This window comes from Gobius niger (genome assembly GCF_951799975.1).
Source record: "Gobius niger genome assembly, chromosome: 24".
NCBI lineage: Eukaryota > Metazoa > Chordata > Actinopteri > Gobiiformes > Gobiidae > Gobius > Gobius niger.
In genome coordinates this window covers 6,780,964-6,794,410 of record NC_136875.1, presented here as the reverse complement: position 1 = coordinate 6,794,410, position 13,447 = coordinate 6,780,964, and the positions used below count along the sequence as shown (strand labels likewise).

Here is a 13,447-nt window from a genome sequence, read left to right as displayed (position 1 = left end):
AGTGTTAATGGGATGATTGGAGGGTCTTTCATCTCCCCCTGGTGTCTCTGGACAGAAAACCATGTTTGCAACTTGACTGCCACCGGACCGGAGTCACCAATACACAGTAATGGAATCACGAAGAAGAAGCTAGCAGGCTAACGCAAAGCTAACTAAAAAAAACAGTACTTAAAACCGTATTTACAGCTAAGTTTGAGTGAAAAAAATATTTCCATTGTGTAATTGGATGTACAATATCCCTCTGTCCCTTTGTCTTTCCTGTCAGCGTAGTATTTACTCTCACGACAATTAATAAGCTAAAAAATCACAACTTGCTACAACACCTGCAGTTGTGCTTATGGCCTCTAGGGGGAAGAGTTACTTAGTACTGCTTTAAGCTCGTGGTGAACAGGTCTGAGCTCACTCTACACATTAGGACGTGGCTGGAACATGTAGGGGGAGGAAAATACATAGTTTTAACATTCTTAAACTCTGTATAGTATATAAGCAACTCTTTTCTACGTGAGCGACGGTTCGGCTGCTCTGCTGACCTCTGCCTGACCCTGTGTTTGTTTATCCCAGAGACGTGCGTAAGTTCAAGGACACCAAGAAGCAGTTCGACCGGGTGCGGGAGGACATGGAGATGGCTCAGGTGAAGAACGCCCAGGCCCCGAGGAACAAGGTCCACGAGGCGGAGGAGGCCAGCCAGGCTCTGGTCATGAGCAGGAAGGCCTTCAGGCACATCGCTCTGGACTACGTGCTCCAGGTACAGACGCCAACTGCGATGGTTCGAGCTCCAGATGGTTAGACCAGCTCATATACAAGAGAAGGGTGTTCAGTGACATGTGATTTTGTAATTCATGCAGTTCTTGTGTTTGAAGAGTTCCGTGGCGCTAGGCTAATGCAAGGCTAGCGCATTTCTACGATATCAGCTAGCCTGCATTATAAACAGTCTGACCCGCTCCACAGAGCACCTGAGGCAAATCACTTATAAATTAAGTAATTTTAACCATTTTGCATTTAAAATACCTGATATTTCAGCAGCCTCAGCTTCGTGGTTGTATAAGCTACGCAGCGGTGGAGTGATCTGCTAGAAAATAGTCCCTCAAAATGTGATCATTCATGTGATACAAGTCAGTTATATTCCAAACATTACTCTATGGACACAGACATTTATATGGTTAGTCTGGTGTTATAAGTGATTTGCCTCAGGTGCTCTGTGGAGCTTGACTGCAGGCTAGCTGATACCATAGAAATGCGCTAGCCTTGCATTAGCCTAGCGCCACGAAACTCTTCAAACAGAAGAACTGCATGAATTACAAAAAAAATATCTCCAGGTACCAGCAACACTCTGGATAACTAGGAAATGAGGCCCTATTTCAAAAATCCTGAAATATCCCTTAATGTTTTTTTTGAATGGAGAGCTATAGGTCAGTGTAATGTCTCATTTGAAAGCTAAGACCAACAAAACTGATCACAACAGATCTTTTTCCTTGCATTGTGGCTAGGGCTGAAACGACTAATCGATGAATCGACGACTAATCGATTTTTGAAAGAGTCGACAACTATTTTAGTAATTGATTAATACTTTTCTTGCTCACACAGACAAAAATGGAGCAAAAATGACAAAAAAAAATGTAGTATTTTTGATGAAAACCGACTTTGATTTTATTTTTAGGGTCAGTAGTGGTTTGTACAATGTAAATTTCATGAATAGAGCCTTCAAAAAACACTTCCCTTTAGTTAACTCCATCAGCACTTCCTTAAACAGCACCACTTAAGCTATAATGTGATGGAAAAAATTAGAAAAAATAAAATTAACAGCCAAGTGATTAATCGATTAATCGTAAAAATGATCGATAGATTAATCGATTACAAAATAATCGTTAGTTGCAGCCCTAATTGTGGCAGTGTTTTCGTCGCTTTTTAAAAACTTTTTCCCCTTTTTTGCTGCTCTTTTTTTACGCACTTTTTCCATCGCTTTATTGTCCTTTTTTGTGGCTTTTTTTTTAATGTGTTTTAGATTTAGATCATGACAAACTGGGTTCAGGTGGGGTTTAGAGGTTAATGGCACCAGCCCTAGTTATAATTATTTAAAAAAAATAATAATTAAAGCATCGGTCTAAAGTAAAACAAAAAAAAATCTATCACTGGTGCACTCTAGCTGTCGGCCTAAAGGGGGCAGCGTTGATCAACCCAAACCATTACACATCCTCACATCTGTGTTTTCTTCCCTTTCAGATAAACGTGCTTCAGGCCAAGAAGAAGTTTGAGATTCTGGACGCTGTGAGTTTTTTTTTGATTATTATTAATTACATATGGTGAGTACCTTTTGTTTGTTTTTCCTCACGTCGTTTATTCCCTTCTCGCAGATGCTGTCGTTCATGAGGGCGCAGTACTCGCTCTTCCAACAAGGATACACCATCCTGGACGAGATCCATCCCTACATGAACAAACTGGCCGGACAGGTGTGGGCCAGTAAACTCCTCCAAACTCATTCATCACAACACAACCGTGGTTTTTAATGAGTATTTCATTAGGTTTGCAAGTTTTCCAAGTCAAGTTTAGTTCATGAAGCCGCCAAACATCGCAAATTAGAGTAAAAATGTCATCTGAGCTGCTAAGTTTCTGCTTTTTGTGGAGTTGGATCCTCGGCTTGGTTTTATTTCTCAAATCCTTCCTCCCGATGTGACCTGTGCTCTGTGTGTTGTGCAGTTGGACCAGTTGGTGATCGACTCTGCGGTGGAGAAGAGGGAGATGGAGCACAAGCACGCCCTCATCCAGCAGAGGGTCAGTCCCGGGTTTCACCTTCACATTTACACACAAGAGGAGGAGGAGGAGGAGGAGGAGGAGGAAGAGGAGGAGGAGGAGGAGTGGCCACGGTGTTGTATTTTATCAACAGGGTTTCCACAGGGCAATGAAAAGCAACAAGAGCCAGTAAATGGGAATTGTCCATGTTAAAGGGACCAGACGGAGCTTAAAGGAACAGGCCACCGTTTTTACACACTGAGATATGTTCTTACCTTAGCTTTGACGAGTTCTTTAGGACCTGTCTGATCTTCACCCGTGCCTTCAGTCACGTAAACACAGCGCAGACGGCGTTAGCATTTAGCCTCTCCCTCTCTCCTCTATAGCTCCAAAATATAAAAGTATAGTATAATTACACAAAATTAAACAATGTGGATTTTCTAAGCGGATAAAAGGGGGAACTATATTGTAAGGCGTAATAATACCAGGAGTAGTTTGGCATCCGCACAGTAAAGTGAAGATTACTGCGCGGATTTCGAACTACTCCTGGTATTATTACGCCTTACAATATAGTCCCCCCTTTTATCCGCTTAGAAAATCCACATTGTTTAATTTTGTGTAATTATACTTTGTAGTGTAACACTTCACGTAACCATATTTAAATAGGGAAAACGTGGAAGAGCTTGGTAGCTTCTAGACCTGTTTTGGAGCTATAGTGGAGAGAGGGAGAGGCTAAATGCTAACGCCGTCTGCGCTGTGTTTACGTGACTGAAGGCACGGGTGAAGATCAGACAGGTCCTAAAGAACTCGTCAAAGCTAAGGTAAGAACATATCTCAGTATGTAAAAACGGTGGCCTATTCCTTTAAAAATGTTAAAATTAAGTATTTTCCTCCTCCTACGTGTTCCAGTCCTAATGTGTAGAATGAGCTCAAACCTGTTCACCAAAACTGCCTCTAAAATCCTGCACTGTCACTCAAGAAGTTGTTGATTTGGGTTATAGAAACTGCAATTACACAGATGACCTGAGGTGGCAGTAGTGAGTATAAAATAACCAACTTGCATCCAGTCTCTTTAAGGCCTTAGAACAGGGTTGTCAAACTCATTTGGACGGTGGGCCGAAATCCACATGCAATGTAAACATGAAAATGCGAAATTGAGAAAACATGTTTATTATATATTAGAAACATGACAGCTCATTAATAATTATGAGCTGTCATTTTAAAGTAAAAGCAAGAAAGGATTGTAATAAATATTAAGAACAGCTTACACTTGTATTGAGCTTTCACCACGTGGCTATATTGTTTGTATCATGATCTCTTGTTATGTCAGTGCCCTCTGCTGGACACGTGTGGAATTCTTTCCCTTTTTTGTAATTTTAGCTGCCCCCTAGTGGCTGGAATTATGTCCTTAAAAATGAGACTTTTTTTGTGTGACATTCTCAGGATTTTATGCTCTACAAGGCCACCAGCTTGACATGTCCGCCTTAGAATTTTGCTTAAAGGGGCTAGACGCAAGTTAGCCATTTTATACTCACTACTGCCACCTCAGGTCATACGTGTAACTGCACCTTCTACATTAAGCTCGTGCATGACGGCAATTCGGACCCGAAGTAACACCGTTTTTAGTGACAGTGCAGGATTTTAGAGGCAGTTGTGGTGAACAGGTCTGGTTGGAACATGTAGGGGGAGGAAAATACTTAATTTTAACATTTTTAAACTCCGTATAGTCCCTTTAAAGCAGTACATGTTATTAAAAGACTTGAATTTGATAGCTCTTTGGAAATAATGTCATTGTTAAACACATTTTTAATCCCTTTGTTTATGGAAAAAATATTAAAACAGGCTTTATCAGGTTTACATATTTTGCACCATCACCCTAAGATGACGACCCAGGACCCCAATAAAGAAATACATTTTCTATGTATAATGTGAAACAGGGCTGTTTTATATGTGGCCACGGGTCACATATAAAAGGAAAATTGAGAAAATATTTTTTTCATGAAGTAATAATGAGCTGTGATTTAAAACAGAGCTGATCTGGACTGTAGCCTTATCAATAATTACTGCATATAATTGTATTACGCTTTACCAGCCTGTGTATCTGGTTTATGCTACACTGTATTATTTGTTTATTGTATTATTATGATTGATTATTCATTATTCATTCACTCCATGAGCTACTATAATAGCCACAGCCGCCCTGGGGCAGACTGACCATGTACCTATAATGTGTTCCTGATCTCTTATATAAAAGACTACTATTACTACTACTACTATTATGTTAGTGCCCTCTGCTGGACACGTGAGGGATTCTTTCACTTTTTCTATTTTTTGGCTCCTCTTGTTATTTCTTTAAAAATGTATAACTCCACATGAACCTCTTAACCCCCGCCTCAACCTAGTGCTTTTTCTCCAGTTCAGCCTCACTGAAATCTAAGTTTAAAGCCTATAGACCAGTGTAACGCTTCATTTGAAAGCTAAGACCGTTGTCACTTTTTTTTCTTTTTCTTGCTTTTTTTCTTGCTCTATTGTAGGTTTGTTATTGCTTTTTTTTACCCTCCCTTTCTTGTCCTTTTTCATCCTTTTTCATCCGTGTTTTCGTCTTATTTCTGTTGCTATTTTTTATGCTTTTTTCCAAGAAGCTTTTCGATTTGGGTAAAGCCAAAGCTGGAGAAACTGCACTTGGGGGGGGTTAAAAGAGGTTAAAAAATAAGTCTAAAACCGAGCTTGTCCGACTCAGGTAGTTTCTCTAAGTTTCCAGTAGATAAACACAACAATGCTTTGCAGCCTGAAAGGCGTCCTGTGACCCACTTTTGGGCCCCGACCCGCCAGTTGAAGCACAGTGGAGTCCACAGCGTCCCAATAAGACGCACAGATGCACAACAAAGCTCCATCTGCGATCAAAGACGAGCCAACTTTTCTACTTTCACACGCTTTTGCTTCTGTCGGACTGCCAGAGCTCGGCACAAGAACAGCTGTGGCACGAGGAGTAGTAGTAAAAGTAATCGAAGTAGTAGCGTTGTTTATCGCCAGTGTCAGATACTTCGATAAACGATAAATATGATAAGTGAATATGACTAATTTCCCCCATGTGGTTTTCTCTCTGTCGTCTCACATGTTGCTGCACCGCTGAACTTTGACCCCTCTTCAGACGCTGATGCAGGTAAGTTCATCGTTTCACTTTTTGGAAACTTTTTTTTGGTTCCTAGTATACACCACAGGGCAAATGTACAGAACATAATACATTTAGGGTTGAGGCAAAGGTCATACACGCATCATGTAGAAGAAAGACCAGATCCAGCTTGTTTGCTTCCGATACCGATACCGATACCGATACCGATACTAAGGTTTGAGCATCTGCTGATATCCGATATTAACCAATACCAAGAGTGAAGCAAGTGAACCGTCCTCTTTTCCCCTCTGTCAGATCAATAAAGTCTTTCCTTTTCTTCCATATCAATTATATCTATTAATAAACTAAAGGAAAAATGTTGCACATGGATCATTGGACTTTTACATATCCTTGTGTATATGCTGCCAGCTGCGGTCATCAACAATAACTCTGCGGTGGCTGAAACTCAGCGATTGGATTCTCCAGGTTCTGAGTGAAACAGCAAGTCCATAATCACTGAGATTTAGTTGGTGAAAGTTGTTCTTGTAAAACGTCGAGAGCCAAAACAAGTGTCGGTTCAGTATGGGATGTTTTGACCCTGTGCTGCAGCTCATACCAGAGACATGTTAGATAACGGGCGGTCAATGGCCAATCCCCAATGGGCAAGGAACATGCTTCTCTGTGCTCTTCATGGTGGGGAGCTGACATTGCTGTAATACCACCCCCTGGTGGCCAGGGGCGACTCCAAGAGACACTTGGGAGTAGGGATGGGCGATACCACATTTTTTGGAATCGATACAATACCGATACTTTTGGGGTCTTTTTTGTCGATACCGATACTGGTCATTTCATATGGGTGAATGTATTTCAATCAATATACATTTCTAAAACTGGTTATTTTATATAATTAATTGGTCCATTAAAACTATATTACTTTAACGGGTTAATTAAACAATGTTAATGTGAAATTAAATACCTAAAAAAAAAACATTTATAATTTATATTTAAATGACAAACAGAACCTAAACCAGAATGATATACCTGGCTCAGTTCAATCCTTTGCTGTTGTGACTGTTTTGGCTCAGAACAAAGAAATAAATCATCCTTTTGTGTTGATAATTGCTGCCCCGCCTTCTTTTTACATATGCAAATTAGTATCGATACTTTATGCCAAATATCGATACTTAAAAAGTAGCCGTTTGGTATCAATATATCGATACTTTGGCATCGATCCGCCCATCCCTACTTGGGAGCTTTGATTCTAATGGGACTTCAATCATCCCAAGAACGGTTTAAAAGCCTGGGTCCAAAGAGTGTTTCTTTTTCTAAAAATCGCTATGACCCATGTGACAACACTGGGGTAGGTGAAATATTTTTAACCATGCTAGTTTTTGTTTAAAAGCCCGAAAATTTGAAGCATTTTCAGTGCATTGACCGGTTCCAGAGCCTGTCAATCAAAAGTCAACAGAGGAAAACCCAGCGTGGTTAAAAATATGATACACCCCCCAGTGTTGTCACAGAAGGAAACTCTATTGTTTTTGCCAGGTGTAAAATCTCCATAGGATTCTATATTATAAGAGTTCTTTCTAGCCACTAGGGGGTGTTGCGATTCTGTGCCTTTTCTTTTCTCAACACATGTTCACTGTTAAAACACACAGTGAACGATTAGATATTTGCATTCAGAAGCTACGAAAGGCATAACTAATAAAGTGGCCTTCCAGTTTTTACACGCAGCTTGTTTTTCCGAGGCGTATCAGATCTTTGCTCACGGTTAAAGAATGCTGAGCCTGTCGTGTGTCCTTAGGCTGTGACCTTATTTTATACTGGAAATGGAATTATTGGCTCAGTACTAGAAGGTTTGCCCGACGTTTTCGTGGAAGTAGTTCAGTTTCGAGGGAATGACTCGATCCGGCGTGTTCCCGTGCATTGTGAGGAGTCATGGAGTAAAATGAATTATGTCTCCAGGGTGGGTTCACGTGACAGTGTAGCATTATCAAGAGCCTGTAGTCCAACCTTTAAAGGAACAGGCCACCGTTTTTACATACTGAGATATGTTCTTACCTTAGCTTTGACGAGTTCTTTAGGACCTGTCTGATCTTCACCCGTGCCTTCAGTCACGTAAACACAGCGCAGACGGCGTTAGCATTTAGCCTCTCCCCCTCTCCACTATAGCTCCAAAACAGATCAAGATAGAAGCTACCAAGCTCTTCCACGTTTTCCCTATTTAAATATGGTTACGTGAAGTGTTCCACTACAAAGTATAATTACACAAAATTAAACAATGTGGATTTTCTAAGCGGATAAAAGGGGGGACTATATTGTAAGGCGTAATAATACCAGGAGTAATTTGGCATCCGCGCTGTAATCTTCACTTTACTGTGCGGATGCCAAATTACTCCTGGTATTATTACGCCTTACAATATAGTCCCCCCTTTTATCCGCTTAGAAAATCCACATTGTTTAATTCTTCTTCTTCTGATACTACTTCTTTTTTTTCTGATTCTTCTTCTGATACTTCTTCTGATAGCCATGGCGACGTGAAAACAGGAAGTGACCTCCCTCTCTCCTGGTGCAGCTGAATTGTTGGCCTTTTTCAGTAAATTGTTTGCCTTTTTCAGCGAACCACGTTGTTTTTCTGGATACTTTTGTACGTCTTCACCGTGTTTTTGTGGAGGTTTGGTGGATTTGTTTACTTTGAGAGTCCTAAATGGTCCTGAAGAAAGCAGCTTTTTGAAGGTAAACAAACTGCTAGCTTATCAGCTAAACCCATTTGAGATCTACAAACATCTTCTTCTGAGACACTGAACAGTGAAGAGGCACCAAGAGCCCCCACACCTGCAGCACGGAGGAGGCGTCACAAGAGGAGCTACAGGAAACAACAAAAGGGACCAACGAGGAGATGGTGATAGACTGTGGAGGGAGCTGTGCAGGAGGAAGAGGAAGGACGAGGTGGAGCTGACCAGTGCAGGACACCACGCTCTGAGACGGGAACAAGCCCAGGAGGCGGTGCACCGTTTCAGATGATCAGAGGAGACAGAGGGCAGCTACAGTTTCTCCATCCTCCAAGGTCATGCGGGTGGAGAGGCTGAAGGACAACGAGTTCATGGACCCGGCCGAGGACAGGAACTTCTACATCACCGTGGACCACAACCTGATCATCAAGCAGGCGCGTCTGTCCCACACGGCTAACTACACCTGTGTGGCCAAGAACATCGTGGCCAAGTGCAAGAGCTCCACCGCCGTGGTCATCGTCTACAGATTTCCCATCAACCAGTGCTCCTCCTGTGACCAAAACAGGGAAGATGGCGGCCGCGACACAACCATCTTTCACCAAAGAAAAAAAAAGAGTGGTGCGCACTGAATGGGTGCTGCTGCCGGATGCTCTCTCATCGAATGCAATTTCTCCATATGTGAGATCAATAAAGTACCATCTTATCTTCCATCTTATCTTGATACTACTTCTTCTGATACTTTTTCTTCTTCTTCTGATACTTCTTCTGATACTTCTTCTGATTCATCTTCTTCTGATACTTCTTCTTCTGATACTTCTTCTTCTGATACTTCTTCTTCTGATACTTCTGATACTTCTTCTGATACTTCTTCTTCTGATACTTCTTCTGATACTTCTTCTTCTGATACTTCTGATACTTCTTCTGATACTTCTTCTTCTGATACTTCTTCTGATACTTCTTCTTCTGATACTTCTTCTGATACTTCTTCTTCTGATACTTCTTCTGATACTACTTCTGATACTACTTCTTCTTTGGAAACTTCTTCTTCTGATACTTCTTCTTCTGATACTTCTTCTGATACTTCTTCTGATACTTCTTCTGATACTTCTTCTTCTGATACTTCTTCTGATACTTCTTCTGATACTTCTTCTGATACTTCTTCTGATACTTCTTCTTCTGATACTTCTTCTTCTGATGCTTCTTCTGATACTTCTTCTTCTGATACTTCTTCTTCTGATACTTCTTCTGATACTTCTTCTGATACTTCTTCTGATACGTTTTCTTCTTCTTCTGATATTTCTTCTTCTGATGCTCCTTCTGATACTTCTTCTGATACTTCTTCTGATACGTTTTCTTCTTCTTCTGATACTTCTTCTTCTGATACTTCTTCTGATACTTCTTCTGATACTTCTTCTGATACGTTTTCTTCTTCTTCTGATATTTCTTCTTCTGATACTTCTTCTTCTGATGCTTCTTCTGATACTACTTCTGATTCAGATACTTCTTCTGTTTCTGACACTTCTTCAGATATTTCTTCCGATATTTCTTCAGATATTTCTACAGTTCTGGCTCTTTTACACTCATGTTTTAGTCCCAACTTCTCCCCAAACAATGTGAGGTGTAAAGTTCTGAAGTCCATGCTTGTATGAGCTCACCAGTTCACAATTGATTCTTCTCTATTATGCTCTGTTAACTGAATCTGGAAACACAACAGTAACCGCGATATAAACGGTGCAGCTGAATACTTGCTCACACTCTCCTGTGACAAACCAAGCATCCATATTGTCGTAAAAGTTCCTCCGGACGCAGACCCGTGTCTGGAGCTTCTCGTGAAACGCCTGCGTCTCGTGTTCAGGCTCTTCTATAGAGTCTGTGTCGCCTTTTGAGCAGGAACACAAAAGAGAGAGATGATTTCTGCTTGCGACATCTGCTCCCGATTCATCCCACGACCACATTATTCACGACACCTCGCAGCTCGCAGAGAAGAAGCATCGTAAAAACCTCTACGCTAAACAATGTGCACCAGTCTGACTTTATGAGCACAGGGCCTTTATCTCACTTCTATTTGAGCTTTTATGGACAAGTCATGCTGGAAACCCAGTGGTAGTGGTAATAGTAAAATCATTGTCATACCTTGGTACAAACACACACTCGAGTGCCTACGTAATAAAGCGGTTACCAGTCGCACTGCAGTATTTGTGGGTTTCCGCAGTCATAAGAGAATAAGAAGTTAATGTTAATGTAAGTTAAATGTTCCATACCCATGGCCAGGTGTGTGTGTGTATTCTGGTTTATGAATTACACTTTATCCTATTGCTATTCCAAAACAATGAGCAGCATCAACCTTACGATTAAGGCCAATAGCCGATATACAGTGGGGAAAAAAAAGTGTTTGGCCAAAATCCAATACAATGTCTATGTGAAACTGACCAAATACTTTTTCTCCCCACTGTATATATATTTTAACCAATTTCATTTGATGTCATTTTTTTTTTAATCTCTCAAATAGCATTTATTATTATAGTAAAGGTTTCAATCATAGAAATGCAGAAATATATCTAATACAGGTAACCAATGTGGGTTTTGCTGAGGCAGATGCTTATACCTGTAATTCTCTGTGAGGGCGCTGTATGAGGGGCAGAGGGCTGATTTATTCAGGACATTCAGGCGTAGTAGGTACTTCAGAGGGAGCTTGTTTGAAAGACAAAAATCTGTTTTTATGTCTTGTGGTTCCCAAAAGTCTACAACATAAAATATATAGTATTGCTGGGTTGCAGGTGACATCACAGCGTTCTAAAGGCCTATACTATTTAATAGAGGAAAAATTATTTTGTTTTTGAGGAAATTTTTGGTTTTGTACAGAGAGATCATGGACCCAGTGACTGATATTAATGATATTTTTTCATACATTTTTTCATTCATATATTTTCTTTTTAGCTACGACTTGTGAAAGTGTTATGCTGTTAATAGGAAAAACTGGCTTCTGCCCCCCATTGGGTCCGATGACATCATCATATTCTAGAACCTGCAACCCAGCAATAGGTTCACAAACCTTAAAGCTCTGACTGAGCCATTTCCAATCTCTATCACTGTCGGTGCCGGAGATATCGGCCTTTTCATTGGTCGATAGTTGTATTGCACTTTACAAGCCTGTGCCACAAATTCCTTGAAGTACAACATAGTCATTATTCATTCACTCCACACTCAATGGTGGTAAGCTGTTACTGAAGCCACAGCCGCCCTGGGGCAGACTGTCCATTTACCCACATGGCTATAATGTGTTGTTCATATCCTGATCTCTTATTATGTCAGTTCCCTCTGCTGGACACGTGTGGAACTCTTTCCTTTTTTTAATTTCAATGCCCCCTAGTGGCTTGAATGAGCATTCTGGTTATTCTTTAAAAATTCATAACTCAGCACAGGAATGGGCTAGAGGGGCCTTTCTGAGTGGAGTTTGCATGTTCTCCCCGTGTCTGCGTAGGTTCCTCCCAGGTACTCCGGTTCCCCCTACACTAAAAACATGTACAATAAGCGAGAGTGTGTTTGAGAGTGCAAGTGTGGGACAAACGGATGGGAATTAGCCCAAGTGGCGTGGCCTCTTTACATGCATGTATCCAAATAAACCAAGAGGTACATCTGGTCACTTCCTTGTTGTCCAGCACAAATACATAACCAGTACAATAATAATTTTGTGTTAGGTGTGTTAAGATAGATGAATGTAAGTAAAAGTAAAAAGTTGGGCTCAAGTATAATGCACAACAAAAGATACTAGACTTCAAATAATATGTAGTATTTAAAATAGAATAATAGAAAACAGTATTATCTGCACAGTGATGGTAGAAATGTGTCTGTGAGAATCAACAATGACGTAAGCGACCACCATTAAAGCTCTGTTTAGCTCACAGATTCACCTCCCCCTGGTTAGAACACGGCCACTGACTTCAAAACTGCTCCTAAATACTGACGTGACTCCACTTGTTCTGCCTCCTGCCCATTTCATTAGAGCAGTGGTGGGTGAAGTCAGCTCGCTCCGGTCGGGGCTGCTGCGCTGTCATCCTCAATCAGATCCTCCATGAGATTATATCTGCCTGAGGACCAGCTCTTCTTCTCACATGAGGCTTCCACACACATGAGCCAAGCCTGATGCTCCACAGTCAGTGCACCCAGTGATGTTTATCCACTTTGTACACATGGGTCAGCTGCCTATCTCTATACTCAGTGATGGACTAACCTCATCGGCAATTTTTTCACAAACAAATACCTCAATCATCATTTGATAAGAGTTACATGGCAAGAAAACTATAACAAACAGCTGCCTTGTTAAAGCCAGTGGTGAGTCTGTTGTCAGTTGTTTCTGTTGTGTCCAAAAGTGGCCACCAAGACGGGTCCCGACTCTTCCGATTCCTACCCCTTCCAGCCCAGCCCGCACCAGACCTGTATTGTGGGTCCTTTTTGTGAGTGGGTGACGGCTCCCAGGGGCATTGTAACCCCGCTCACTGTCCTCTCTCTTTGTCTCCACTTCCAGCGCAAAACTTTTATTTCAGTCTGAAGGGAAGCAAAAGAAGAAAAGGAAAGAAAAAAAACAGAAATGCAAATGTCTGAACCCAAATAAAACAAATACTAGCCTCTACAGACACTTAATTATCCACTATATAAAATTTCCCTTTTTTTTTTTGCTTTAAACACAAAAATTGTGTACTTTTTATTTCAATAATCAAAGTTTCAATCAGTTTTCAAAGACTAGGTAAGTTATCTAAAATCCCCTCTAAAAAGTAACTCATAGGTAATAAAATGAAAGAACACATTTAAACTTATCCACTGTTCTAATTTCAACACCTAATCTAAAATATATGTGATGCATAAAATGCCTCATTTA

The 13,447-nt window shown here is 40.9% G+C and overlaps 1 protein-coding gene across 1 annotated transcript in view; it reads left to right on the top strand.

The window, feature by feature from the left end:
* LOC306982273 (arf-GAP with coiled-coil, ANK repeat and PH domain-containing protein 3-like) overlaps positions 1-13,447 on the top strand; it is a 92,655-nt gene that overhangs the window by 48,755 nt on the left and 30,453 nt on the right. Inside the window, exons 6-10 of the mRNA XM_079582151.1 lie at positions 562-745; positions 2,221-2,265; positions 2,352-2,447; positions 2,695-2,769; positions 5,879-5,890. Of these exons, the coding sequence (XP_079438277.1) occupies positions 562-745; positions 2,221-2,265; positions 2,352-2,447; positions 2,695-2,769; positions 5,879-5,890 (412 nt within the window). The remainder of the gene's footprint in view (positions 1-561; positions 746-2,220; positions 2,266-2,351; positions 2,448-2,694; positions 2,770-5,878; positions 5,891-13,447) is intronic.